Genomic DNA, 26,667 nt, shown 5'->3' with positions numbered 1-26,667 from the left:
CAAACGCCCTGCTCTGTAAGGAGCCCGGTGGTGAGCATTTCCCAGGAACTCATGAGCTAGCACAAATGAGGGACAGAGATGGAGCCCACCCTGGCCATGGTCCTCCAGCCATTTCAGTAGCAGGACTTCTGGGATGTCTGAGCCCGCCGGTGGGCTCCCCACACGAGCACCCAACTCCTCCCTGCCCGGCCACAAAACATCTAGCCCCGAGTCCCTGCTTGCCACTGCCAGGCTCCGCGTCTCGTGCTCAAACGAGACCCAGGGGTCCTGCACATCCCCTGCCCCTTCCCCAGCTCCATGGTCCTCAGCCCTCTGCCCCCAGCCTCTGCCCACTGCTCCCATATCCCCAGACTCACCCAGGAACAAAACCTCGCGGTCCAGTCGGCACTTCAGTTGGCACTACAGGGAGGTGACGGTGAATGTGTCCTCAGGGTGAGGTTCTGCCATGGGCCCCAGGAAGCCGCTCTTGGGGCCCCCACCCAGGCCAGGATGCGCCTGCGGCATAAAGCCTGGATACCTGTAGGCGCTGTCCTGCAGGGGCAGCAGCGAGTCCCTCGGCACAGGGGAGAGGGTCAAGTCACTAAGGAGAGGACAGCCATAGCCAGCAGCAGCTGCAGCAGGGCCACGGGGTGGGCCGGGCGGCCGGGCCATCTCCAGTGGCTCTTTGTCGGCCTTGGGCGTGGCCGGTGGGCTAGCCAGGTGGGGGGCACTGAGGCACGCGGCCTCCGTCCTGCCCAGGAAGTCAGCAAGCAGCCCTGCCCCTACCTTGCCTTCATAGGGCGGGCTGCGGGCAGCTGAGCCTGGCGGGTACCAATAGGCTGTGCCCTTGCAGCTGGGGGAGTCGTAGTGAGGCTGGCCCAGGGGCAGGTCCCGGCAGCTCAGGTGGGCCTGGGCTGCAGCCGTGTGGCCCAGGCTGGCCCCCTGGAGCCCGTGCTTGAGGGGCTCGCAGGCGGTCAGCTTTGTGGGTGGTGGCCGCAGTTCTTCCTTGAAGCCCAGCGTGGGCGAGCAGGTGGGCGAGTATGCCTTCTGCAGGCCAGCATCGAACACCGTGGGTGGGTGGGCCAGTGGCGGGAAGTGCTTGCCGTCGAGCTCAGGGGCACCCAGGCTGGGCGAATCACAATGGAAGCCCTGGCCAAAGGTGCCGTCGGAAGGCGTGGACGGGTTCATGGAGTAGGGTCCCATGAAGTCACAGGGGTCTCGCTCTCCCACGCCAAAGGCCCTCGATTGCGAGGGGAGTGGGGACATGCTGCTGTCCCCGCTGTAGTAGTCCAGGCCGAGGTCCGGACTGTCCTGGAACAGCGGGTTGACGGGCTGAGGCTTGGGGATGAACTTGGCTTTGGCCGCCGCCCCACCCCGCTCCTTCTTGGCGGAGCAGGCCCCACCGCCCCGCCCTCCCCGTGGCTGCCGGGGCCCGGTACTGCGTTTGGACGGGTAACCCGAGGCGGCAGCTGGGGCGGACGTCGGGAAGCCGAGGTGCGAGGCCTCGAACAGGTCCACCTTCTTCCGCCGTCCACGGCCCGGCTTGGAGCTGCTCTGGAAGAGGACACTCTGGTTCCAGTTGTAGCCGGGGGCGGAGGAGGCCTCGTTCCAGTCCATCATCAGCTTCTCCAGGCTGGACAGGCTCGACTGGCCCTCGCTGCTGGAGGCCTCGCTGTTGGCACGCCGGAAGCCGCTGCCGCCGCCGCCCACGGGCTGACTGAACTGGGTGCTGTCGGAGGACGACTCCGAGAAGGTCTCGGACACAGCCGTCTGCTGCTTCACCTTCTGGGGCGTGTAGTTGGAGATGTCCAGGATCACGTTGGGCTCGCTGACGTGGCAGTCGAAAGTGGGATTGTAGAGCTGACTAAAGGCCTCGGAGGCCCAGTCCAGGCCCCCATAGCCCTGCCGGAAAGGCCACTGAGAAGCCCCCGCAAACTGCCGACAGTTCTCGGGCGAGGGCTGGAAAGAGGAGGATGAGGAGGAGGCGGCAGAGGCTGCAGAGGTGGCAGAAGCCGTGGTGCCCTTGGGCACCATGTAGCCACCGGGCGAGACGGTGCTGGCCCGGCTGTCACAGCGCAGGGGTGTCGGGGCGGAGCCAGAGAAGGGGGCCGCCTCGGAGCTGTTGAAGAAGGAGGCCTTGCTGGGTGGCAGGCAGGGGCCCCCAGTCGGCGGTGGGGCATAGCCAGCGCTGTGGGCGCTGCTGGGCGAGGCGGGCAGGCTGTTGCCGCTGCCGTAGGCAAAGCTGCAGTCCTTGCTGTTTGCACAGTCTTGGCCCGTGAAGGGCTTAGCTGGGGCGAAAACGCTCTGTCCAGTCCCATAGCCGCCATACTGGGGTGGGTAGGTGTTGGCAGGCGGGTGGGCCGTGGGCGAACGGGCCACGGCTGAGGGTGGGGGAGCCAGCTTGGGGAAGGTCTCGGCCGCCCGGCAGTCCGAGGTGGCCGGGGTTATCCCATAGCTCGCAGCCCTGCCCGGGGGGAAGGTCTGGCGAGCGGGCAGGACAGGCTGGAAGGAGGGGTCTGCCCCAGCTCCACTGCTGCCTACTGCCACCGGGCTGGCTTTGGTTCCCCGGCTGGGGAAGGTGGCCAGGCCCCGCTGAGCAGGCAGGGCGCTGGTGGGCGGCCCCGCATAGGTGCCTGATGCCTTCCGGGACTCTGGGCGAGAGGCTGAGAGCGCGAAGTCCAAGAGGTCCGAGGAGTCATCGGAGTCGAGCAGCGAGCGGAAGTAGCCGGTGAAGAGGTTCTGGCGCTCCTGGCTGAGCTCGCTCTGGCCCGAGGGTGTGCCCGTGCTGTAATAGCTGCCTCGGCCTGAGGCCCCACTCTCCAGCCCCGAGGAGGCAAAGGCCCGGGCCTCGGTCCCCTGAAACCCACAGTTTCGGCCGGCCTGCCCACCTGGGTGCCCATGGTGAGGGGCCCAGCCGCCTGCCTTGTCTCCGGCCCACTCAGCGCCCGCCTCCCCGAAGCCGGGGCCGCCGGGCACCTGCTCCGGGAACAGAGTCCCATTCTTCCGGGACCGCCTCTTGCGCTTGGGCTTCCCGGTCACGGCGTCCACCTCCCCCCTGCCCCGCTTGCGTGGGTGCCCCAGCTCAGTGAGGCCGGGGGCCCCGAGCCCAGCGCCTGCCACTGCCACCACCTTCTTCTTCTTGCCGATGCCCTCGAAGAAGTCACTGAAGGAGCACCGGGCTGCCTTGGCCGCGTGGCCCCCGCCCCGGCCGCCGAAACCGCCTGCTTTGCCCCCGCGCCGCCGGAAGCCCTGCACGCGATGCAGGAAGTGGGAGATGCTCTGGGTGTCAGGGGCCTGGTGCACCGACTCGGGCTCGCTGGGTGTCCAGCAGCGGGGCGGCGAGCACCGCCCAGCGCACTGGCTCTGGCGGTTCAGGAAGGCCAGCTTGGCCAGCACGTCCGAGTACTCGGCCTTGCTGTCGTTGGCGTCGGCCGCGTAGGACGGCTGAGGCGATGCCAGCTTCTGCTTCCTCCTCCGCCGCTTCTTCACCTCTGGCATGGCCATGGTGGCCGCTGCCACAGTGGCCGTCTCGGCGGCCACCACGGCCGGCTCCTTGGGCTTGCCGGGACCCAGCAGCAGGTTCTTCGGGGGACGGCCGCGCTTGCGTTTGAGGATGATGGGCATCTCGCCGGGCGGGAAGACCACCACCACGTTCCGCCCGTTGTTCTTCATCTTCAGCAGGGGCGTGGGCTCCGCGGACACACGGAGGCCCAGCTCCTTGCCCTCCACGCTCAGGCTGCTGCTCAGGGAGGACACTTTGTACGTGGTCTTGTTCCGCCGGCCCAGCGACACAGGGATCTTGGCCATCTTCACCACCATGCGCCGCACACCCCGGCACTTGCCTTTGCGGCTGGGGACCATGGGCGTCTGGGAAGATTCTGGCTCCAGCTCCGGGACTGGGACTGGGCCCGGGCCCGGCAGCGCAGGAGGCGGTGGAGGCGGTGGAGGGGGAGGGGGCTCAGCCAGGGCAGCCGCCAGCCCTGTGGGCATAGGAAGGGGCAGCAGGCGGCCCTCGGGTCCAGCGTCTGCCTTGCGTCCCCGTCCGGCTTTCCGCCGGCGACACAGAATCTTTGGCCTATCAGTGCGCCGCAAGGCGTACTTGGGGTGGCCCTCAGGCCCGGGGGGGCCGTGGGGTGAGCACAAGTCCAGGCGCAAGGGCTCCGCCAGCGGGCAGTGCCCCAGGGGCTGCTGAGGCTCCAGACGGCGACCCGGGACGTCCAGCAACTTGGGCAAGGGGTCGAGCGCCTGAGGGTCGAGCAGCTGCGACTCCAGGGAGTCAGGCAGGGTGTCCAGGGCCTGCAGCGTCAGAGGCGGCAGCCCCAACGGATCGGCAAGCGGCTGCAGGGGCGGCAGCTCCAAAGCTTCCCCGAGCGGCTCTAGAGCCTGCGGGTCCAGAAAGCGGGGCTGGGGGTCCAGGAGCTGAGGCTCCGGCTCCGGAGAAGGGGGTTCAAGGGCTTGGGCCTCCAGCAGCTGGGCCTCAGGGCACGTAAGGGAGGCCAGCTCACTGAGGATGTCGGCATCCGCGAGCTCCGAGTAATCAGGGCCGTCTGGCTCCGGCTCTGGGGGCAGCCCGGGGGCTGCAGCCGTGGCTCCGGGACTATGGCCTTGGCCAGGCGGGGGACTCTCCCTAGGCTCAGGTTCAGGCTCATAGAGGGGGTGGCTGGGCCGTTCCGACTTGGCATGGGGGGTGGCCCGCTCCTCGGGGCTGCGGATGCTGTTGGCCAGGCTGGGGGAGGAGAAGAAGCTGTATTGGAGGTCTCCGGGTGGCGGGGCAGGCGGGCGGCTGAGCCGGAGCCCACCGCAGTCCAGGTGCACGCCGCTGTGCTGCAGGTCCTGGGAGAGCCGGGTCAGGTCCTTCATGATGTCAATCAGCTGCACCACTGGTCGCAGGGTCACCCGCCCGTTGTCCCAGCGGTGGTGGGAGCTGCTGCTGTCGCCCGCCGGTGTAGGGCAGCGGGCCTGTGAGACGGGCCTGGCTGCCCGCGGGGGCAGTGGGTCGTCCCCCTTGGCGAGGACTGGTGGGCGCCGGGTGCTGGGGTCCCGGCGTGGGGGTGGGCGTGGGTTCTCGGAGAAGGCGTGGGTGGAAAAGCCCTTGTCAGGTGGGCTGGCGGGGGGCCGGGAGGGCAGCAAGGGCCGGGGGGTGGGGGGGCCGCCGGGGTAGTACTTGGGCTCCCGGAGGTAGTCAGGAGAGCTGCACACGGCACTGGAAGTCACCACCAGGCCCTGGGGCTTCACACGCATCCTGACCTTGTCCTCCGCGGGCCGCCGGGCGGGGCCGGGGCTGACATGAGGGTGCGAGAAGCCGGGACCAGGACCTGTTGGGCAGGACAGGCGGGAGGTCCCTCACTGAACACCTCACCAGCTTCTCTTCTCAGTGAACCCCTGGGCCTTCCCCCAGCCCTCTCAAAGCACCACATGCATGGGCCCCGGTTCTTACTGACAACTCACCTGCCCTGGAGACCCTGGCTATGGGCTCAGGGAGAACAGACCCCCGCCTCTGCAGGGAAGCCCAAGGGAACAGCAAGGGGAGCGCTCGGGTCGACTTAAGAAGGAGGCTGGGAAATCCTACCAAGGGCATGGCCTCCCACCTCCCCGCCCCCACCCCAGGACTGCAAGAATCTGGCCACTCACCCTCGGCTCTGCCGCCTGGGCTGTCACACTGGAGAGCTCTGTGGATGAGACAGCGACAGGGGACCTGAATTCCCCACGTGGTCTGGGGGCCACAGCTCAATGCCTGGCCACCTGCCCACTGCTCAGGTCTCCTCCAGGAACCAACCCCCAGCTCCCTAGGTTGCTCCCTGCAGCGCGCATACCCCGCTGACCTGGGAGAGAGAGGGCCCCTGTGCCTGGGGGCGCTGCCAGTCGCTGGCCGTCAGCTGGGGGTGCTATGGAGCAACTTCGGCCTGAGCCCAGGCCTCGGGCGTGGACAGCGCCTGGAAAGGACCATTGCAGCTCAGGTTTAGTGGGCACCTACTGCGCGCCAGGCACTGGGCTGGATGCTGTGTGGGCATCGTTTCATTTAACGCTTCATACAGATGCTGTGAGGTGCGGGCTAGTAATAAGCCCATTTCACAGAGAAGAAATGGAGGCTCCAAGATGAAAGAACTCACTACTTATGGAGTGCCTGCTTTGCAAAAGGGCTGGGCAGACAGATCCCGATTAGATAATCGTGAATGATTTAATCGTTAGTGGCATAAGAGCTCCAGGGAAGTGAAGCATGCCTAAGGTCAGAGCTTCAACAGTCACTACTATTGCTGCCCCCAAAGACACTGTCACTGCTGCCAAACACGGGGCCACGCCCATTACACGGCACCCCTCGCCTCACGCCCCTGCAGACCAGAGATTGAGGTCAGCACCCTTCCCAACTCCACAGAGCCCACCGCTGAAGGCATTAAGCACCATGAAGGCAAGGATCGTGTCCCTTTCTGTTCGTGGCTTCCAACACCCAGAATGGCACGTGGCCCTCAAAAGATGGTTTCAAGAAAGATTTGTGGTGGGGCAGGTGCTATGGTGCAGTGCCGGCATCCCACATGGGCGCCGATTTGAGTCCCGGCTGCTCCACTTCCGATCCAGCTCTCTGCTATGGCCTGGGAAAGCACTGGAGGATGGCCCAAATCCTTGGGCCCCTGCACCCACGTGGGAGACCTGGAAGAAGCTCCTGGCTCCTGGCTTTGGATCAGCCCAGCTCTGGCCATTTGGGGAATGAACCAGAGGATGGAAGACCTCTCTCTCTCTCTCTCTGCCTCTCAAATGAATGAGTAAAATAAATTTAAAAAACAAAGATTTGTGGAATGAGTGAATGAACAAGGCACACACAACAGTCAACCCTGCCTCAAGTGTGACCCAAGAAGGAAGCTGAGGCAGGGAGAGGGACAGGGCTGCAGGATGGGACCCTCTCTGACCCTCTCCACTGCTCCAGCCCAGCCCCAGCTCGCTCGGGCCCCATCAATCTCCATGTCACAGTCCCCATCAACCGTAGGCAATCACCAGAGCACCTCCCCCGAGGGTGTGGGCTCTGCAGGGGCAGGGATCACATCTGTCTTGTTTACCACAGCATCCCCTGACCCCAGGGCCTGGGCTACAGATGCTCCATAAATATTTACCAACTGAGCCCTCAAGCTGGTCAGGGCAGAGCTGGGATTTAGATCCAGGCATCTGACTCCCAAGGGAGCCTGAAGCCTCAGGACCATGGCTGATCCTGAGGAACTACGATCTGGAGGAGTTGAATGGGCCCTGGTCACTGGGAGGGTTTTAAAGACAGCCCCTGGAGGCCTGGCACTGTGGTGCAGTAGGTAAAGTCACCACCTGCGATGCCAGCATTCCATATGGGTACTGGTTCGAGTCCCGGCTGCTCCACTTCAATCCAGCTCTCTACTAGTGTGCCTGGGAAAGCAGCAGAGGATGACCCCAGTGCTCGGGCCCCCACCAGCCACATGGGAGACCTGTTTGGAGCTCCTTGCTCTTGGCTCCAGCCTGGCCCAGCCCTGGTCATGGTGGCTATCCAGGAAGTAAACCAGCAGATGAAGAATTCTCTGTCTCTTTCTCTCTAAGTAAATAAATAAATCTTTAAGAAGAAGAAGACAGATCCTGATCATTGTCTAGTGTCTGGCCCTGACCTAAGGGATGGCTCGCAAGGCCTAACCTCCAAAGACACAGGGAGACTCTCACTGGCTGGCACACCTCCCAGGACTGTCACCTCCCAGGAAGACTGCAGAGGTGACAGCGTGATGGGATGGCGTGGAAAGGGACACACCCCCCTGCACCTGTTCGGTGAGCAGTCATCTGCAATCTACAAGCTCCCTCACAGGCGACCCACAAAATCCTCATGGCAACCGGGGAAGCATGGTTTATTACCCCCGTGCTACAGGCTCAGAGGGGTTGTGTGACTTGCTTGAGGTCACCCAACTACCGGGTGGCAGGAGTCCTAATTCTGTCCTAAGTCCAAAGCCTCCTTCTACTCCCAGCTCTTGCAATTCTCCTTCAGCCACTTCCGAAAATGCTTCTTCTAGAGCTGTGGTCTAATTTAAGGCTGGGAGGAGCCTTCAAGTTATCTAACCCATTGGCTTCCAAGCCCTAGGCCTGGGGGAGCCATGCAGCATTCCGGATAGCCAGGTCCGGGTCCGGGAGGGGTCTCGAACACATCCGAAGGAACATCCGGGAATCTATTTCTCATCAGCCACCCCAGAGAGGACACTGCTCTAGTGTCACCTCATGCCCCACCCATTGTGCAGGTGAGGAAACTGAGACCGGAAGGGGCAGAGAGACTTTGTTGAGGCCCCAAAGGGCCCTTATGGTGCTTGTTAGGGTGGAACATCCCTCTGTCCACTGTCCCTTCCGTCTCTGCAGGCCCTGGGCCTGGCTGCTCCTCCTCGGGGTCCCACCTACTGGCTCACTCAGGCACTGTTCACTTCCACGCCCGGGCGTGGACCCGGCCCCTCCCAGGTCAGGCGCTCTCTGCTCCAAGGACTTGGAGCACTGGTGGGGACACCTTCACAAAGGAGGGAGGGGAAGGGTGCCCCCAGGGCCACTCTCCAACAGCACAGCCGTCCTGTAGCCCCCAGCTGCACTCTCTGAGGTGCCACCAGAAGCCTCCAACCCACCCTGGCTGTGGGTGGGGCCCTGCAGACCTCCCACTTGGGGCCAGAGGGTGTAATCTTGGCAGGAGAGCAAACCCTCCTCTGCCATGGCCGGCTTCTGTTCCACCCACCCGTGAAGACCTTTGGCCACGTCCTCCGGCTCTGGCCACTGCTCTCACTTGCTCGCTCGCTCACTCGGAGCCTCCAGGATCTGAGGGAAGCAGCTGGCTCCCCTCCCTACCACACCCTGGCAGCCATTCTCTTGGCCCCCTCCCAAGGGTACCACCTAGCCTTGGTCTGTGAACAAAGTCAAAAGGGTCCTTCTGTCTGCCTGTCTGCTTCTGGGTCAGTGTGTCTGGCTCTGCCCATGGGGACAGCAGCCTGCTGGGAGGGGCAGGGGGCCCCAACCTGCTGTGCGCAGTGCCGGGAAGCGCCAGCCCACATCCTTGAGTCCCCAGCCCCACCCTCCCCGCTGTGGCTGTGACCACCCCACCCCTTCCCCAGCTCTCCGCCCCCTCCCCCACCCACAGCCTCCCCAGGGGAGCCAGCCTGCCAGCCCCAGCTCTCACTTCCGGCCTCATGACCCTCTCTCCAGCTTGCACACTCCCCCGCCCCCCATTTCCCTCCCAGCCTGGTTTGAAGGCCCAGGGATGTCCTCAAATGGAAAACACTGCCTCAAAGGGGCTATAACTGCCGCTCGGAGACCTTCCCCTCCTGGGGCCACATCTCCTGGGATCTGCCCATCAGGAACTTGTCATGGCCCTGGTCTGCCTCCTCTTCAGCCCCCTACCCATCCAGCCCACTGGACCTGAAGACTGATTTTGGCCCCAAAACTGTAACAAAAAGAAACAAGTGATGGAAATGAGAGCTGCAGCGGTCACTTTTTGGCATTGAAACGGAGGCTCAGAGAAGCTCAGCTGTGCCCCTAAGGACAAACAGCCGTGTCACCCAGTTCAGATGGAGTCTGAATTTAGGTTTGTTGGGCTCCTCCAAACCAAACCGCTTTGCTGTCCAGAGACTCAGCCCCCTCCTAGGCTGCCTCCTCCAACTGTCCTAGTCCCAACCATTGGTTCCAGTTTTTGACTTCTAATCTATCCTCCTAGCTTCTGGTCACCACCTCCCACTGCAGCCATCCAGATGCACTACCTTCCCTCACCACTAGGTGTCCCCTCGGAGCCACTGATGCCCCCAAGGGGAGCTGGCCATGCCCCCCCCCCGCCCCCCCAGCACAGCACACCCCACCCCACCCCACCCTACCACCAGCCACACAGAGCTCCTTTGTGCAGCCCTCGCCCACCCCCTTCCTGCTCAGAGTGGGGCACCTGGCAAGCAGGTCTGCCCCAGGACCGCCCCCTGCCAGCCCCCTGCCCCGGGTGCCAGGTGTGCGGGCGCCACTGCCAGCTCTCACTGGACCTGAGGGTCACCCTGCCGGCGGCCCTCCCTTCCTCCCTCCGAGGTCACCCAGGGACTGTGCTTCCCGCCCTGCTCCGCCCCCATCCCCTCCTGCCCTTGGCCCTTCCAGACTCCTGTCCTTGTCTTTCCCTCGGTCTCCCGGAGGACTCCCCTCCTCCAGCCCCACCAGGCCCTCCCCCTCGCCTCTCACCCCCGCCCACCTCCTTCCCCCGAGAGAGCTCCCTGTTCCGCCCCCCCCTCCCCGCCCAGGTCTGAAGGACTCCTCCTCCTGGAAAGTTGCTGCTGGAAAGGAAGTGACTTCAGCGATTTGGCCACAAGGCTGGGCACTGCTGAGCCCAGCTCAGCTCAAGGCTCGCCCAGCCACCTCCAGAGCACAAATGGAGCCACGTGCACGCACCACCCCCACCGTGCACCCGGAACCACGAGCACTCGCTTCCCCTGTGAACACGAAGCTCGCTCTGGGCACACACTGTGCCACCCTGGTGTGTGGAGCGTCTACCCACCTCTCTCCAGTGCACACCAGCACCCTGCACGCACACACACACACACACACCCAGCATTCCCACACCTGCCCAGCACACACCCTGGATCTTGCACACTCACCGTTCTGCTGCACTGTGTACACAGCCCTTGCCCGCCCTCCAGCCCCATCCACTTACGTAACTCTTGGATACCCAGCCCTGCGCACCCTCCACACACACCTGCTTGCATGCAAGCCTGAGTGGCCTGCACATTTACAGCTGGGTGCCCACAGGTGTACTCCCCACCCTTGCAATCCCAGGAGGCCCCACCCCCAGACTTCAGCCCCCAGGAATGCTCCTTTGGAAGTTGGGTGGGGTCCCCAGGCAGGCTGGGCTCTGGGGAGCTTCCTGGCGCCCGAGGCTTCATGTGTCAACTCAGGGTGTTGCCTCTGCTGGGCAGGGCAGCCCCACCTGGCCTCTGCAGTTCCTGAGCTGGGTGGGCTAACTGGGGCCAGGCGGAGGGAGGCCAGCCCTGCCCCTGCCCCACTCCCTGTCCCCTCCGGGTCCTCCTAGGGTTCCCCAGGCCCTCCCAGCTCCTCCCCTTGGCCGGCCAGCTCTGGGCTTCCAGAGCCTCTACCACAGAGGTGTCTACCTCTGCCCTGAGGCCTGGTCACTGTCACAACCCCTCTCTCGGGTCACTAAGGGGCAGGCAGGACTCCGGGGGACTCAGTTCCCCTCTCTGGACAGCGGGGAGTTGAAGTAAGCTGGTCAACAGCTTTCAGACCCCTGATGTAAAGGGCCTCTTTCTGGTCTAAGTGTGAAAGGGTCTCTGCTGGGCGTGGGAAGATTTCCTGGGGTGGGGGGGCAGGCCCGGCTTCCCTGCAGTTACCTGAGCAGGCTGTGCCAACAGGCCCGGCTCAGCAGGACAGGCCTGCCTCCACCAGCATCTCCAGGATGGTCTCCACGGCGGCCCAAGCGGCGCCCCTCACCCGGGGCCCTCTGCACACGCTCAGCTGGGCAGGCTCCGGGGTCCAGGCCGATGGGGAGACAGTCAGGCAAGCTCCCATCTGTGGAAGCAAACACAGGCCCCCTAGGCGTAAGCACGGATGCAGGGAGAGCAGGGAACGGAGGGCCACTGGGCCCAGATGGGGTCCGGTCTGGCTCCAATGCCCTCCCAGTGGGAGCTGTGAGCCTGCAGGCTCCTCCTGAGGAGCTGCGTTCATACGTGTAGGAACACACATGCAGACATACACACACATGCATATACACAAACACAGGCTATGGCAGTGCAGCCTCTGCCACTCAGATGGTCCTGGACTCGCTGGCTCTGCGTGATCTCTGGCAAGCGGGTTAACCTCTCTAGCTCTGTTTTCTCACCTATAAAATGGGGAGACGATCTTAGCAGTGAGGAGGAGCACTCGGGGGAAGCCAGGCACAGGGCAGGTGTGGGCTGCAGCCCAGAATGATGGTGAAAGCAGATTTCCACGCGGCTACGCGTGCAGCTGGCATTCACCTGTCTCTATCACCGACCAGACACAGCTCTTGTTCGCTTTAATAGCCATGGCCTTGCTCACCAATGCCTGCTTCCTGCCTCCCTGGGTTCTGCACCAGAGTCACGAGGGGCCCGGGAAGCTGGTCTTGTGGACTGCTCGTGGGTTCTGGTCGCCTGGGAAGCTGATGGCATGTGTCAGTCCCTGCCTGAAGATCACACTCCTGTCTGTGTTCAGCAGTGCGGGTGCCCACACCCGTACGTGGGTGCCTGGGTCTGTGTGTGAACCCGTGTGTGCGAGCAGTTTGCTTGCCTGTGGTTGGTGTGGTCAGCTGAGTGCGTGCCTGGGTTCGGCGTGCTCACACGGTACATGTGGGCATTATCTGTATTTCTGTTCTATTCGGCTTGTGTGTGCCCAGCTGCACCTGCGTAGGTACACCTGTGAGGACACAGGGGTCTAAGTGTGCTGGTGTGCGACAAGGCGTGCCCTGTTGTCACCGGGTATGTGAGCGCCTGCGTGTGCGCTCTGCCTGGCTCTCCACATCTCGCTGTGTCAGGAGCCAAACCGGCTCTTGCCTGTTTCAGAGCTCTCTGGATGTGTGTGAGGGGGGCGGGGGCTGCGGCTGATCCTCTGCTGTCCCTGCAGGTTTCCAATCTCGAGGCCTGTGACCACGGGCACTGGTGTCGCTGGGCATCAGCGTTGCCGCCCCCCTACCTCTGCTTGTCTCTGGTTTCCAGGGCCACCGCGTGCCTGGTCACAGTGTTCCCATGAGTCTGTTTCACCAGGGTCACAATGTGCTCACGGGTGTGTCTGCATGTGTGGATTTGCACGGCCTGATCACTGTACCTGTGCATGGAGGTGGGCCCTTGTGCCCTGTCACTGGGTCTCTGTGCTATCACAGCTCGTGTCGGCGACAATGTGCCGAGAGGGCCTGTGTGCCCAGTATGCCTGTGCACAATGGCACAGACCCTCTGTGCGACCACTGTGTGCACAGGAAGACCCTTTGTGTGACAGTGTGTGTTGGTGTCACTGTTTGTATGTTCCTGCTCCCCTCCTCCCTCCTCCCTCGCTCCGGCGCTCACTCTCTCTCGCTCGCTCTCTCTCTCTCTCTCTGTAGGAGCCAGACAACTCCCCAAGCCTGGATTAGGGACAATTTATCCACAGGCAGAGAAGGAGAATTCCAACCTGCCAGAGCCTCCCTCCTCGGATCCGTCCCCCCTTTTCTTGTGGTTGGGTGGGCACAGAAACGCAGCCTCGCAGCTCCCAAGCCCTCAGGGAGCCCCCACCTCTGCAGCTCCCCAGAGGCCCAGGAGGGCGGAAGAGATGGAAATCTGGGTGGCCCCGGGGCCCTCCAGTGGGGGCGGACTGGCTGCCCCCCAACCAGGCCCTCACAGCTCAGCGCATCTTGGCCCTGTTCTCCTGCACATGGTGGTGGGGGGAGCTACACAGGCTCTGCCTGGCCCTGGGGGCCAAGGAGACCTAAAGAGCGAGGCGGCCCCAGCCTGCCCACAATCCGATGTTGCCCAACTGATACCGGTCAGCCCCCTCCCCGCAACGCAGGAACGCAAGGGGCTGGCAGCATGCAACTGTGCCCACGCGGGCTGGGGGAGCCGCCGGGAGGCAGGCGGAGGGCAGCGTGGCGGGGGGACGCAGCAAGGGGGAGCGCGGCTGGGCTGGGACTGAGACTCCCTTCACGGTGCTCCAGGCGCAAGGCAGCATCACATGTTTCCCATTAGCTGCTCTGGCCTCCCTGTTCAGGGGGTGTCGGCTGGGGGAGATTTGTTCTGGTTGCAGACACCAGCCGAGACCACACAAGAGAGAGAGAGGAGAGAAAGAGAGAGAGGCTGAGAGATCGCCAGAAGGAAAGAGGAAGACAGAGACAGGCACAGAGACACACAAAGGGAAAAAGAGACACGAGAGATGCAGACAGGCAGAAATGGTGAGACAGGCACACACAGACACGGGGAGAGAGCTGGAGACCGGCGAGGAGAGCTGGTCATCAGGGACAGGACAGGGAGGCGCAGGGGTGGGGAGAGGAGACCCGGTCAGAGGCTCAGCACTGGGTGCAGGTCAGGCAGCCACTCAGTGAGGCCGAAGCCAGGAGGGCCAGAGGAGACAGGCCACAGAGGAAAGGGAGAACCGGGGAGAGCTGGTGCCACAGGAGCCTGGCACGGAGGCGGAGCAGGGTGGGCCTGGGAGAAGGCTGTGGGGAGTGGGCGGCCAGCCTCGTGCCTGCTGACCCCCGGGGCCTGGGAGATAACAGGCCGAATAGTGCTGACTTGCGGTTTAGAAATCCAATATCCTCGTGGCGCACTAATCGACTACCTGAGCTCCCGGCCCGCGCCGAGCTGCCCCGATTAATCCTGCGGCTCCACAGCCTTAATTAGTTTAACAGTTTCGGGGGCAGAAGAGGCAGGGAATAGGGTCCCCCCTGGAAGCCTTGCCTGCCCTGGTAACAGGGTCCCAAGGTCAGTCATGCGGGACTGAGCCCCCTGGCCCCTCACCAGTCCCCTGGGCTTTGTGGCCTGCCCCACAAGGGCCCGCCAGCTGCCAGCCCCATACCACAGGGTAACGAGTTGTCGTCTCAGGGTGAGAGACAAGCTCCCCAGTTCCTGACAACTTCCTAGCAGCACGAGATATCACACATGTCACTCCCCACAACAGCATGAGAGGGGCACATGGTGACACAGCTCACACACAACAGCCAGAGACAGGCACACGAGCCTATGACAACCCTCCCAACAGGAAGAGCTGAGCACGTAACCTGTCGCTTCGCCCCAAGTGTGAAATGGGCACATCTGATACCCCCAGACGGCACAAGACAGGTACACAAGCTGTCATCCGTCACAATGGTGCCATCAGCACACAAGCAGGCACCCCCCCCACCCAGGATGGGGGATGCACAGAGAAATCTGTCTCACTGCCGACCCCTGCAACACTCCCACAGCTCCATGAGAGAAGCCCCCACTCCCAGGTGTTGAGTCCTCCCTCCAGACTATGGGCTGGGTCCGCAACATGTCACCTCACTGACTGCTTTGGACAGGTGACAGCCCACCCCACCCCTCCCCCACCACTGTCGCCAGCCTGGGTGGTGCTGTCCTCTGCCTGCAGAGGCGTCACAGCTCACAGGGCATGAATGTCACCCCAGCACTGCCAGAGCCGGGCACAGCCACACGTTGCCCCAGTGACAAACACCACTGGCCCCAGGAGGAGGAGGTGGAGGCACACAGGACTCTGGGTGTGACCTTGGTCCCTCAGCACCCAGAGGGGAGGAGCTGTGGCCTCCCCCGGGGTAACCCAGCGTTGGGGGAGAAGCGTTCTGGAGAGGAAGCTGCTGGGCACACAGACAGCCTGGAACTGCCACCTCCCCAAGCCCCACCTCACCCCACCTCTACTTGAAAGTAGCTGTGCATCCCAGGAGGGGGCGGAACAGGAGAACAGGTAGTGGGGGCAGGGCTGCCACTGAGGTCTAAGGTCAGTGGGGAGTAGGGAGCAGGGTTTGCTGTCCCCAGGCACTCAATGAGGCCTGAGACCCCCGCTGCTGCCAGGGGTGCCCCTCTTCCTTATAAAGGCCCTCTTTCCAAACTTCAGGCCACAGAGCTGGGGACAAGGAGGCCAAAGTCCAGGGGCATGACTCACCCAGGGAACAGGCCCAGCCTGCTGGCCAGAGTGGTAAGGAAGGCCAAGAGCCAAGAGGCTGGGGTTCAAGTCTGAGCTCCTCCCGGGCCAAGCTGGGTGACCTTGGTGGAGCAGCCCAGCCTCTTTGCCTTTGGGAAGGGCGAGAGGGGCTGGAGCCAGGAGCCCAGTGATCAGGCCACTGCAGGGAGGGAACATGGGGGGAGGACCCAGCAGGGTCCACGCCCGCCTCGCTTCCTCCTTACCAGGAACCCTCCCTTCCTGTACCTCAGTTTCCTCATCTGTAGAGAAGGGACAATAATGCCAGCCTTGCAGACATGGCCAAAAGTGGGCAGCTCCTTGAGAAGTGGGAAGTGTCTCACTGAAGAGGGGAAAATTAAACTAAGAAAGGACAAGAGACTGGCCCAAGCCCCAGGGCCAATCAGCAACAGCTGAATTCAGCCTCTGCCTCTGGGGAGCCCACCTGGGGGGTTCTTTACCACTGCTTGCAGACGGGGTGTGTGTGTGGGTGTGTGTGTGTGTGTGTATTAGGTGGTGGGGGTGGGGTGCACGTGTTACTGGAGTGGCCCTACCGCACGGATCTGACGGAGAGTCTGCTGTACACCCCCACCTTCAAACCTTGGACTGGGGGAAGACTGCAGGGAGGGATCAGCCCCCTCCCAGCCTCCAGCACCAGCACCAGCACCTGCTGCTTGGAGGGATTAGGCTCTGTGCAATGTCAACGTCTGGAGCCTGCTCGCTGCACAGGAGCCCAGAGAGGGACAGGCCTACCCTGAGGTCACACAGCATGACAGCAGCAGAGTCCAGAGACCTGGTCAGGGACAGCCTCTGAGCAGAGTCCCTCTAGCCCCTGGGGGTGGCTGGAGCTGGGGGGCCCCGGGGGACTGAGCGAAACGTGGCGACAGATGGCCTGCCGAGGCAGCGGCGATCTGGGCGGCTGGCAGGCATGCTTGCTCCCGCGCAGGGAAGCGGCTAATTTTAGCTGAGGCCTCGATGCCAGCTTTGTTCCCCCCCCCCCACCCGCTGAGGGGGCCCAGCATGCCTTGCGTGCAACCAGCCTCCCCCAGGCACCCCTACTCCCCCGCCTGGCCCCTTGGTGAGTAGTGCCCAGACCCCAGGGTCCTAGAACTGCCTGCCTGACCAGGCCTCACCGCCCCCAGAGGCAAGAACTGGGCCCTGAAGCCTGGCTTCCCAACCGCAGGGCTTGTCTGCCCAGGGCTCCAAGCTCCTTCCTTGAAGAGGAAAGACAGGGGAAGCCTAGAGGCCACTGCCCAGACCGAGGGAGGGAGGCCGGACAGCAGGGGCTGCCAGTCCTGACGGAAGGCGGGCCCTGTCCTCCACCCTTCACTTAAGGAGACAGGACTCTGATTCCCCGGGGGGCCCTGGGCCGTCCCTGCCGGAGCCCTCCTGTCGCCACTGGAGAGGAAGAGAACGGAGTTGCTCGAGCTTTCCTTCTTCCTCGTAACTCTGACTTCGCCACAGGAACTCACAGTACTTTAGAGAAGTCAGAGAGCAAGCGTAGCAACCCTGTACCCCTGGGTAAACTGAGGCACGGTCTGGAACAACTAGCATTTTAGCAGGGGGAGACAAATCCCAGGAACTAGGAGGCTTATTGGTGGGCTCAGCCCCTGGGACCACCCCCTGCCCCTGCCTGGGCTGATGGAAGGTGGACCGAGAGTCTGGAAAGGGAGTGTGGCGTTTGCTTCCCGTGCCCCTCTCTCTGCAGGCTCATCAGCACCAGGCCCTCCCCATCTGGGGTCCAACCACGCATGCTCGAGGGGGCTTCCAGGACATCTGGCCCCTGCCAGGAAGGGGGATCCTTTGGGGTGACTGGAGCATCCTCCCCTCTCCGCTCTGCAGCCTGGGGGCTTTGATCAAGCAGGAAGTAGAGGGAAGCAGACCCAAAAGGCAAGTCAGAGGAAGAGGGGGAGGGAGAGGTCAAGGCAGAGAACCAGAGACAGAAGGAGGGAGAAGGTGGGGTCAAGAGAAAGAGGGCGGACGAGGCCTGCGGAGGAAGACACGAGGGAGGGATGAGAGGCAAAGCAGGCTAGATGGAGGGAAACAGCAGGAGAGACTCAGGAAGAGAGAGACCGAGGAGAAGGAAGAAAAAGACAAAGAGAGACAGGAGGAGGATGCAGAGACAAAGACCCACACACAGCGAGAGGAAGAGAGACACACGGAGGGGGAGGGCTGGGAGGGAGCTCCAGGAGCCTCCTCAGACAGAGGGCAAAGCAGAGACGCACCCTGGGAACCGGAGGCAGGCCGAGGGACGGACACGCCCAGAGGCCGAGAGAGAGGAGAGGGTGAGACACACGGGGAGAACGGGTGGGCAGGGGAGACACCAAGTGATCCAGTGTGGGGGAGCAGCAGGAGGAGGCAGAGGCGAGGAGGGAGGGGGCGTAGGAGCAGGAGGAGGGGCGATGTCGTCGCCAGAACTGGGGGGGACAGAGGACAGAAATGGAATGTGGGTCTGGGCATGAGGCTCACAGATGCATGGGCTCCGGTTTCAGCTGGGGCAGTTGGCTGCTAGGCTGGGGGGAGGAAGGAGCAGGGCTGGCGAGGGAGGGGGGCCTGTTGCCATGGCGGCGGGCACGGCAGGGGCACAGTCTGCTGGCACTTGGAGCTCTGGGCATGGTAGGGGGCTGGCTGAGGGGGAAAGAGGGGGGGCGGCGAAGCAGCCTTGCCCCTGCCCTGGGGCTCAACAGGAAGAAAGTTTCCAGAGATGCTGGGAGTGGCAGGGCTGCGGGCCCTGCTCCCTCCATGGAGGCTGCCAGGGGGCACTACTCTCCAGGTGGCCTGCAGGCATCCCAGATTCCCACCTGTGCTTCCCGCAGGGCCCTGAGGCCCCTCCTCCTTGGCCCCTCCAGTCTAGCTGAAGATCCCGCATGCTGCTGCTGCCGCCGCCGCCACCGCTGCCACCGCCGCCGCCGCCGCCGCCTCTGCTTGCAGGGGAGCAGCAAGATTGTGAATTCAGGATCTGTAATCCTAACGCAGAGCCCAGGCCTACCGGGCTCCAGTTGCCAAGGCGACGACGGGTCAGAGGGCAGCGCGGGGCGCCCGCTCCTCCAAGTCAGAATCCCAATTGTTAAAGCCCAAGAATAAACAGCTGAAGCGGCCGTGGGGGGGCCAGGAGGGGGGCTGAGGTCTGCATCGGCTCAGTGTGGTGTTGTCAAGCGAGATGTCACTAATTGTCTGAAGGAACGGGCTGAGGCAGCTCTTAACTGCTTCCCTGCCACCAGAGACACCTTGGCTGCCTGGCCCCATCCCTGGGGCCTCCCAGCATTCCACTGGGCTGGCTTATTGGTGGGGGGAGTGCCGGCCCAGCATGCTCCCTGCCTCCCTTGCACCCCACACACTGAAGCTCCCACACTCCTCTCTGCCCAACTTGCAACCTCCCACCTGCAAGTTAAAAATCCTTACATCCCCAGAACCACTGCCCACTGTCACTGGGCCCACAGCATTCCCTGCTGCCCATCACTGTCCCCTTCGGCCTGCAAAGCCCTCCCAGCTGGCCCCATAGCTGGCTGCCCCTCCTTTTCCCTGCAGCGGGGGGGTCCTCAGGCAAGCCATGCGCACTGCAGAGGAAGATAGCCCTAGGGTTCCTCTGATCTCAGGAGGCGGGAAGAGAGCTAGCTCTGGACTTGGTCACCCACCAAAGCCCAAGGCCTGAAAGCAGTCAGGAGCCCTGGCTCCAGCTCTGCCTGCTTAACACTGCCCACTTGCTGTGCGACCATGCACACGGGCCTGTCTCCTCATCTATCCTCCACACGCAGGAGTGCCTACTGAGTCCCTGGTGTCTGTAACCCCTGCCCAGGGAGAACTTCTGATCGGGTTGGTGAGAAGGGCTCCAGTGTCCAAGGGACAGAGCCATCAGGAAGGCGCCAGGTAAGGCAGTCCATGTAAAACTGTAGCAGGGTCTGGAACACAGGAAGTGGATGGCAGCTGGTACTGTTCGTAGGCCTGGCACCGTCCCCGCTGACAGCGTGCAGGTCAACAAAAGAGGTGGAGAGGAGAGGCTTCCTGCAGAAGGTGGTGGGTGGCCAGGCTGGGACCGTGAGCAAGAGGGCAGAGCACTCCAGGAAAGAGTTCTTGCGAGGTTCTCCGGATCGCGTGCACAGCCTCGGCCAGAGCAGGAACTGCCTCCCCGCCCCATGGGCGGGCTCAGCCTCCTCCGCCACCTCCCCTCGCCGACTCCACCCACTGCGCGGCCCGAACCCGGGGGAGCGGTGCCCGTGAGGGGGCGGGTCGCCTGCGGGCACCGCTCCCTAAGATTGGTCGCACCTGGAGTGATGTCACGAGGGGCGGGGTCTAGGCTTCGGACACGCCCCCTGCCCCAGTCCCCAGTCCCGGTTCCCGGGAGGGGGCGCTCAGCCCGCTCCGACGCACCTCTCAGGTGGGGGCCGTGGTCGGCTGGACCCCGGTGCTGTCCGTGGGCGGGGAGCTGGGCGCGGAAACAGGGGATCCCCTAGAGAGAGCCCAACCCAGCCTGGGGCTGGACGTGTACAAAAGGCGACTTGTTCTTTCTCGGGATGCCTGCGCCTTCTCAAACATACCTACAGCCGCACTCCGGGGACAGCTACACCCTTACAGCCGCACAAAGCCCGCCGGGATGGGGGTAGGGGGGCTGTCGCCAGACTCAGAGGTGGGCGGTAAGAACTCTGCTCCGAAACCCATTCCACCCCATCACATTCCACATCACCTGCATAGGTCCACCGCAGCCCGGGCACACTGACCCAGTCCCATCCTCAAACTCTGCCCCCCAGCCCACGGTAGCTTACCAGCTCCTCTGGAGTCAGCCGGCGCTGCACGCGGGCTCCACACTGTGTGACCTTGGCACCCAACAAGGCTCCTTAATAAGGTGGGTTTTTTTGTTTGTTTTTACTGAGCACTTACTCTGTGCAGTCCTAATTATTTCATTAGTCCTATTTTGTACATAGGGAAACTGAGGTTCAGGTTAACAGCTTGCCTTCAGACGGAGGCAAGGTCCAGCGAGACTTCAGAGCCCATGTGCACTTCCCGGTGGTGCCGCCTCTGCCTCCCATCATACCATCCTAACACCCCAGCGCCCCACCACACACAGACAGCGAAGCCCAAACACCTCAACATCACAGTCTAGGACCAGGGCAGTTTCTCTCACTAATTGGACAGCCTGTGTGCTGGGGGCAGGGTGGGGGAGGGGATGTCTCCTACCTCTGAGCGGCCCCCCACCCCGATGCTGGATGCTGGCCGTCAGAGGTATTACAGATGGGGTCCAGAGCAACGGCCGCGGGGCCAGAACAGGCTCACCTCTACCTCCCCTGCCCGCAGGATGACAAAGCACTGCATCCCGGCTGGGGCGCCTGGCCTGCAACTCTCCTTGACCCCACGGGCCCAGACCCTCCCCTAGCCCCCAACCCCTGCTGAGAACTCGGTGGAAACAAACTCCTTCCTGGGGATGTCAAAGCACCTTTCCTGGGGGAGGCGGCTCTGTGATCCCCTGAGCCTGGCTAGTGAGAAGGATCGGGTTACTCTTTCCCCAGCTGTGCTCGGGCTCCTTGGGGCTGACCTTTCACCTCATCCAGGCCAGGACCCAAAGGGGGCAGGAGTCCAGCCCTCACCTCCGGTTAACCCTGTGCATTCCTCATCTTTTCATTTCTGGGCCCCCACCAGGACCAGGGGAGTCTTAGGAAGCCTAGCTGGGAATGCCAACCTTTTCCTACCCTCCCATCCCAGGGTCTGGTTTCCCAGAGAGCTTTACAGAACGCTCCTCCCTGCCCCCTGCCCTAGCTGCCCTGCCGGGATCAGATACCTCCGCCCAAGCAGCTGAAAATGACCTGGGCTATTTTCGCTCAGGGATCACATTGCAAACTCCCCCTGGAGCTGGCAGCTTCCCACACCCCTCCAGACCATCGCCCCCCACCCCTCATCCCTCACCCGGAGCCACTAACAGGGCAGGCAGGCTTCCAGAGACCACTGGCCTCAGGCCCTCCGATGGGGACACTGAGGTGGTAAGGAACCAGTCGCAAAGGTTGGGCAGAGGACCAGACTCCCTGGTCCCCGCCCAGGTATCCTCTACCGTCTAGCACGGTCTGCTCTGTACCCTAGATCTCAGCGCCTCTGACCCAGCCAGAGCCCAGCCAACCCCTGCCAAGCACCAGAAAGTCACACTGCAGGCTACCCACAAGTCCCTGCACTGCCCTGCCTGTCAGAAACCACCTTTGCCACACTTTGTGTAGACTTGGGACCAGGTCAGTATCTGTGTCCAGGATTTGTGGACCACCAGGTTTTAGGGGGTGCAAACTCAGAGGAAAGATGCCGAGCCGAGAGACTCAGGCTTTGTTTCCAGCCGCCCTGCCCCATCTCCTTGCCTCCCCCACCGTAATCCCTACAATTTGGCCTTCCCCGGGGCCTCTGCCTTCTGCCCCTGTCCCTGCCTCAAGCCCCAGCCCTCCTGGGTAGGAATGTGACTGGTCAGGTCTGAGTTGACCACAGGAGAGGCTATAAGGTGACAGACCCCCATTCTCTCATCCCTCTCCCTGCCTGGGGGAGCTCACATACCAAGGGGGGGGGGGAGCTGCTTTAACCCTTTGCAGCCTAACAGTCCCTTCCTGTGGGACTGCCTGCAGGTGGCAGGGAGTGTGTGCAGGCAGAATCTGCTGCTGTAAGAGGAGTGGCACAGGGGTATCAAGGAAAACTGCCCTTTGCCACACTAAATGCTTAATCTCATCTCCCAAGACACCCAGGGAAACAGTCAGGAGCATCGCGAACCCCAACCTCAGGAGCCCCTAGTCTGATGGGAGAAACACAACCCTGCCCTGGGGAGTCTGGTGGGGGAGAACAGGCTCAGAGACCGCCAGGACAAAGAGCTGAGAGCACAGAGGAGCACGGAGCTACAGAAGTGGGAGGAAGCCAGGGCAGGAGCAGAACAAGCCAGGTGGGGTCAGACCGGGCAGGCTTCCCGGAGGCCCCTCAGCCCACACCTCTCCCCCCAGGCTCTGGAATCTCGGGGGTCAGGACTGAGGGACAGCCCCACCCCCTGCTCCCCTCAGGCTCAGGAATTCCACCAGCCAAGGGGGGGGGGGGGACGGCTGCTTCGGCCTCAGTCCAAGTTGGCTCCCACTGGACGTAGAACTACAGTTCCTCCACAGCCCCCCATCCCCAACCAAGCCCCTGGGCTGGCCCCCAGCCCCCTGCCCTCCCCCTCCCTAGCTGGCACGGTGTGTGCCAGGCACTGGCAGAAAACAAACCCGCCGGGGTGGGTTTGCAGGGAGCGGGGTAACCTTGACACAGTTGCGGCAGTCGCTAATGGCAGACACACACTCCGCCTGTTCTGGGGGGACTGTTGCCGTTGCTAGGAAACCAGCAGCCGCGTGAATGGAAATGGGTCAGTAAACCTGGGGAGAGATAGTGTGACACTCGAACCACTGCAGCTGCTCCAGCCCACACCGAAATCCCTCCTCTTCAATATTTATCACTCCCGCCTGGGCCCTTAGCTCCTGCCAGACCCTGCACCAGCCTGGCCCTCGGGCCCCCGGCCCCCCAGGGCCGGTGGGGGGTGAGAAGAGAGGTGGAGGGGGGCTGCTTATCCACTGTTGGGGGGGCAGGCGGGATAGAACTGGTTCTGGAGGAGATTGAACAGGAAACAGAGTCTAATCCCGTGGTGGGGAAGGGGTTAAAAGGTCAATTCACGCCTGTTCCTGACTTAGGCACCGTGGTAAAATTACTGTGAGAGTGAGCGGGCTTGCGGCTGCCTGCCTGCCTGCTTACCTGCAGAGGACTGATTAAGCTTGGAGATCTCTCTCCTCAGGTCCTGAGGCCTCCCTCTATATAAGGGATGGAGGGCAAAGAGACACCCAAAACACCACCAGGATTCATGCACAGCCTGAAAATATCACTTGATGGTCTCAGGACACTCTGACAGCACTGCAAATGGCCAGGAGCTGCAGACTGCCTTCCAACCCTGTCCAGACAGTCTGCACAACAGCCCTGCACTGATACCCCCCCGCCCCAACAGGACAGGACAGCTGCAATTCGGAGCCATCTCAACACCCAGAGAAGAGCCCACAAACCCAGGCACGGGCAGCCGTGCGCGCTCAGTCTTGCTGACACTGCCTCACAGCCCAGTAAGGCTGGTTTCCTGGCTCACGTATGCTTTCCCCTCCCTCCATTGCCAGACTCTTTGTTGTGCCCACACCCCGACACACTGCCCCTGTGCTAGCTCCTCTGGACATACCAGCCCACGAGCTGGATGTTTCGTGCACAGCACCCCATTCCCTGGAGGCTGGCTGGCCCCGACTCACACCTTCCCTCCGCTGGAAGCGTGAGGTCGGTCGGTTGCACAGCCCCACTGACACAAGCTCTGGTTCTCAGCAGCACCTGGGTGATCCGCCCCCTCCGCCCGTCTCCACCAGGATCCCTGAAGGGTGTGTCAGGAAGGGAGTCACTGCAGCCTTCTGCAGGGGGGGAAACACCTCGACAGGAATCTCCCAGCTGACAGGGTGCTCTGTGTGCACCCATCTCCTAGGATACATCAGTCAACACAGGCTAGGCGCCTGTCAGAGCTGGAAGGTGCCTTAGGGAGTCACTAATCCAGCCGCCTCCTCTACGCAGCAGGAAACTGAGACCCAGAGACAGGAAGAGGCCTGCCTGAAGTCACACAGCCCAGTCCCAGTGTCCAGACCTTCTCTTTACAGGAGTCTCTATGGGTTACAGAGAAATGGGAGAAATGGGAGCATGTGTGTTGAGAGTGGGGGTGGGGGGCGTACAGTCAGCCCAGACAGGCTGCCCTAAGGTAGAGGGAGCTGGGACTGGCCTTGCTGGGAGGGGTAGTGTGTTGTCCTAGAGAACAGTTCATGAGAACCACCCAGAGTGCACTCGGAGATATGGGCATCTGGCAGCCGGGAACCTGAGCCACACAAATTTGTTGAAGTACAGGCTCTGCCAAAATGATCTATGGACATCCATCCTAGCTCCACTTTCTGTCCCAGGGCCCCAGTGAGCTGCCTCCACACACCAAAGGGAAGGGCGGGTTACTCTGTTCCCTGTACCTGGCCTTGAACGCAAATGCCCTCAAGTCCCAGGGCATCCCTGCCTTTGATCACTCACTAGCTCTCTGCCAGGAAGCCCTTGGATGCATGGGAGAAGAGGTGCTGATAGGTCGTTTTTATTTCAACGCCATTTTGCAGAAAAGCAAATTAAGGCTCACAGAGGTGGGGTGATGTGCTCAAGTTCACACAGACAACAAATGGAGCCTTGAACGCCTTCCAGTGCACCAGGTCTTTCCCAGTGGACAAGGCAGGCCAATTAAACAGGAAACCAGGAGAACTGGGCTCCGGGAGGTGGGGTGAGGAGAGGCTGGGAACTGACAGGCCCAGGTCCCACATCCTGGCCAGAGGGGGAGCTCAGGGACATGTGTATTTGAATCTGGGTGTCTGGCAGTGGTGGAGTGAAAGGTCAGCAAGGAGATGCAGGGCAGAGGAAAGCGAATTCCACCAGCCTTACAAGCCTGCCTGGGCCATTCCCTGCGGAGCCAGGCCAGCCTGCTCCGCCAGCCCCCACCCCCGTGGAACAACAGAAGGAGCATTGTGCACAGGCTAGGCCCCCTCCCTGGGCCTCGGTTTCCCCATCAGCACTAAGAGCTGGTCTGGCAGGAAGGACTTCCAGCTCTCACCTACGGTGACCAGCAGGCTTCTCAGTTCCCAGCACAAAGGCAGAAGGCTCTCCCTTTATGATCTGGGCAGTAAATAGGAGTTTTAATAAATAAATGAGCTCAATAAAACACATCTTCCCATCCTCCCCAGTTGGGCTGAGAAACACTACTTACCTCGGGAAGCCCAATTTCAGCGCTGTCGGGGCGAGGAGGGGTAGACTTCTGCCACTCTGAGGGTTCCCTCCACTCCCCTCAGTGGGGCTGATGGCACACAGGTGCCCTTCACTTCCGGCCCTTCCAGTGGGCAAACACTACGCTAACTGCTTCTAAGTGCACAACAGCCTAGGGCCTCCCCACTAGGATCCAGTTTTTCACAGGAAAGGAAAAGGAGGTGGTGAAGGGACTGGCTCAAGGTCACGCTGTGGGGGGGGGGCGGGGGGGGCAGTACAGCAGTCTCATCCCCAGGGCTTCCCTTTAATGTGGTAAGGGTGTCTGGGGAGGGGCAGGAAATGGGACAGAACACGGGCCACTGGCAGGGGGAGAGGGGATCCACCCAGGGCCAGGAGATGCCTGCTGAGCCGCCAAACGGCTCGGCAGCTTGCAGAGCACCAAATGGTGCAGTAACTTTGCGAAGTTGTGCGAAGGATCCCTCCCCTCCCCCACAAAGAACAGGGTGCACCGCTTTCCCTCAACCCACAGTGCCAAGAGTGAGCCCTTGAGGTCACTCACCTACTCCCCTGGATCTCAGGGTTCCAGCAAAATTAGGTCCCTCCCGCCCGGGGGCCCTCTTCCCGGACAACCGGACCAGTAAGGTGCAAAAGCCGCCCCCAAAGGCAAGTTGTTTCCGCCGACCGACCGGGAAATTACCCCAGGGCTTTTCCAGCACGCCTGCGCCCCCACCGGCCCGGCAGGGGCTGCGGGGGACCAAGGTCTCGCTGCCCTCCTCGAAGCCCCTTGCTCGAGCAGGAGGTGTGGGTCCGCGCGCCTCTGCGCTTTCCCGCCGCCTCTCAGGCTACCTGGCCACCCCCGCCCCCTCCCCCAGATGAGGCCGCGGAGCTTCTGACTCCTGGAGGAGGTGACGGGGCCGAGAGGGAAACCAGGCAGCTGGGGGAGGGGCGGTGCCTGCACCTGGCCCCTCTCCCCGCCCCGGCCCGGAGAGGCGGGACTGGACCCCCGCCAGACTCGAAAACGGAGGTGAGGGGAGGGGAGCTTGCTCCTCTCCCGCAGCCGGGGGCCAGGCGGGGAGCCTTCCTCCCCTACCCCCGGAACCCGGGCCGCGCAGGCGCCCCCTAGGGTCGGGCAGTGGGGCGCCCCTGCGCGAGCGGCGCGCTCGGCCCGCTCCCCGGGACGGCCGCGCTCTCCAGCTGCAGGAAATTCCAGAAGCTCTCCATCATCCCGGCGCAGCGCGCGGCCCGGGCTGCCAAGGCTCCCCGAAGGAGAGCCACATGCCGGCCGGCCGCGCGGCCCGCCCTCGCCCCCCACCC

At 62.8% G+C, this 26,667-nt stretch overlaps 1 protein-coding gene across 15 annotated transcripts in view; it reads right to left on the bottom strand.

Moving 5' to 3' along the window:
• AHDC1 (AT-hook DNA binding motif containing 1) overlaps nucleotides 1–26,667 on the bottom strand; it is a 61,935-nt gene that overhangs the window by 10,116 nt on the left and 25,152 nt on the right. For 7 of the 15 annotated variants that reach the window (XM_070079004.1, XM_070079009.1, XM_070079008.1 and 4 more), the window contains 4 exons: nucleotides 11,319–11,496; nucleotides 5,802–5,912; nucleotides 5,611–5,648; nucleotides 357–5,294 (listed from right to left, as the gene is read on the bottom strand). In XM_070079004.1, coding sequence (XP_069935105.1) covers nucleotides 400–5,220 — 4,821 coding nt within the window. In that variant the 5' untranslated portion in view covers nucleotides 5,221–5,294; nucleotides 5,611–5,648; nucleotides 5,802–5,912; nucleotides 11,319–11,496 and the 3' untranslated portion in view covers nucleotides 357–399. Of the gene's footprint in view, nucleotides 1–356; nucleotides 5,295–5,610; nucleotides 5,649–5,801; nucleotides 5,913–11,318; nucleotides 11,497–18,374; nucleotides 18,495–25,357; nucleotides 26,300–26,667 lie in introns of those variants that run through there. The other 8 variants (XM_070079017.1, XM_070079018.1, XM_070079019.1 and 5 more) reach the window with 3 other exon arrangements.

Source organism: Oryctolagus cuniculus, chromosome 7 (genome assembly GCF_964237555.1).
Source record: "Oryctolagus cuniculus chromosome 7, mOryCun1.1, whole genome shotgun sequence".
NCBI lineage: Eukaryota > Metazoa > Chordata > Mammalia > Lagomorpha > Leporidae > Oryctolagus > Oryctolagus cuniculus.
Note: the sequence above shows the minus strand (reverse complement) of the source record. Positions and strands in the feature narration are given on the sequence as shown.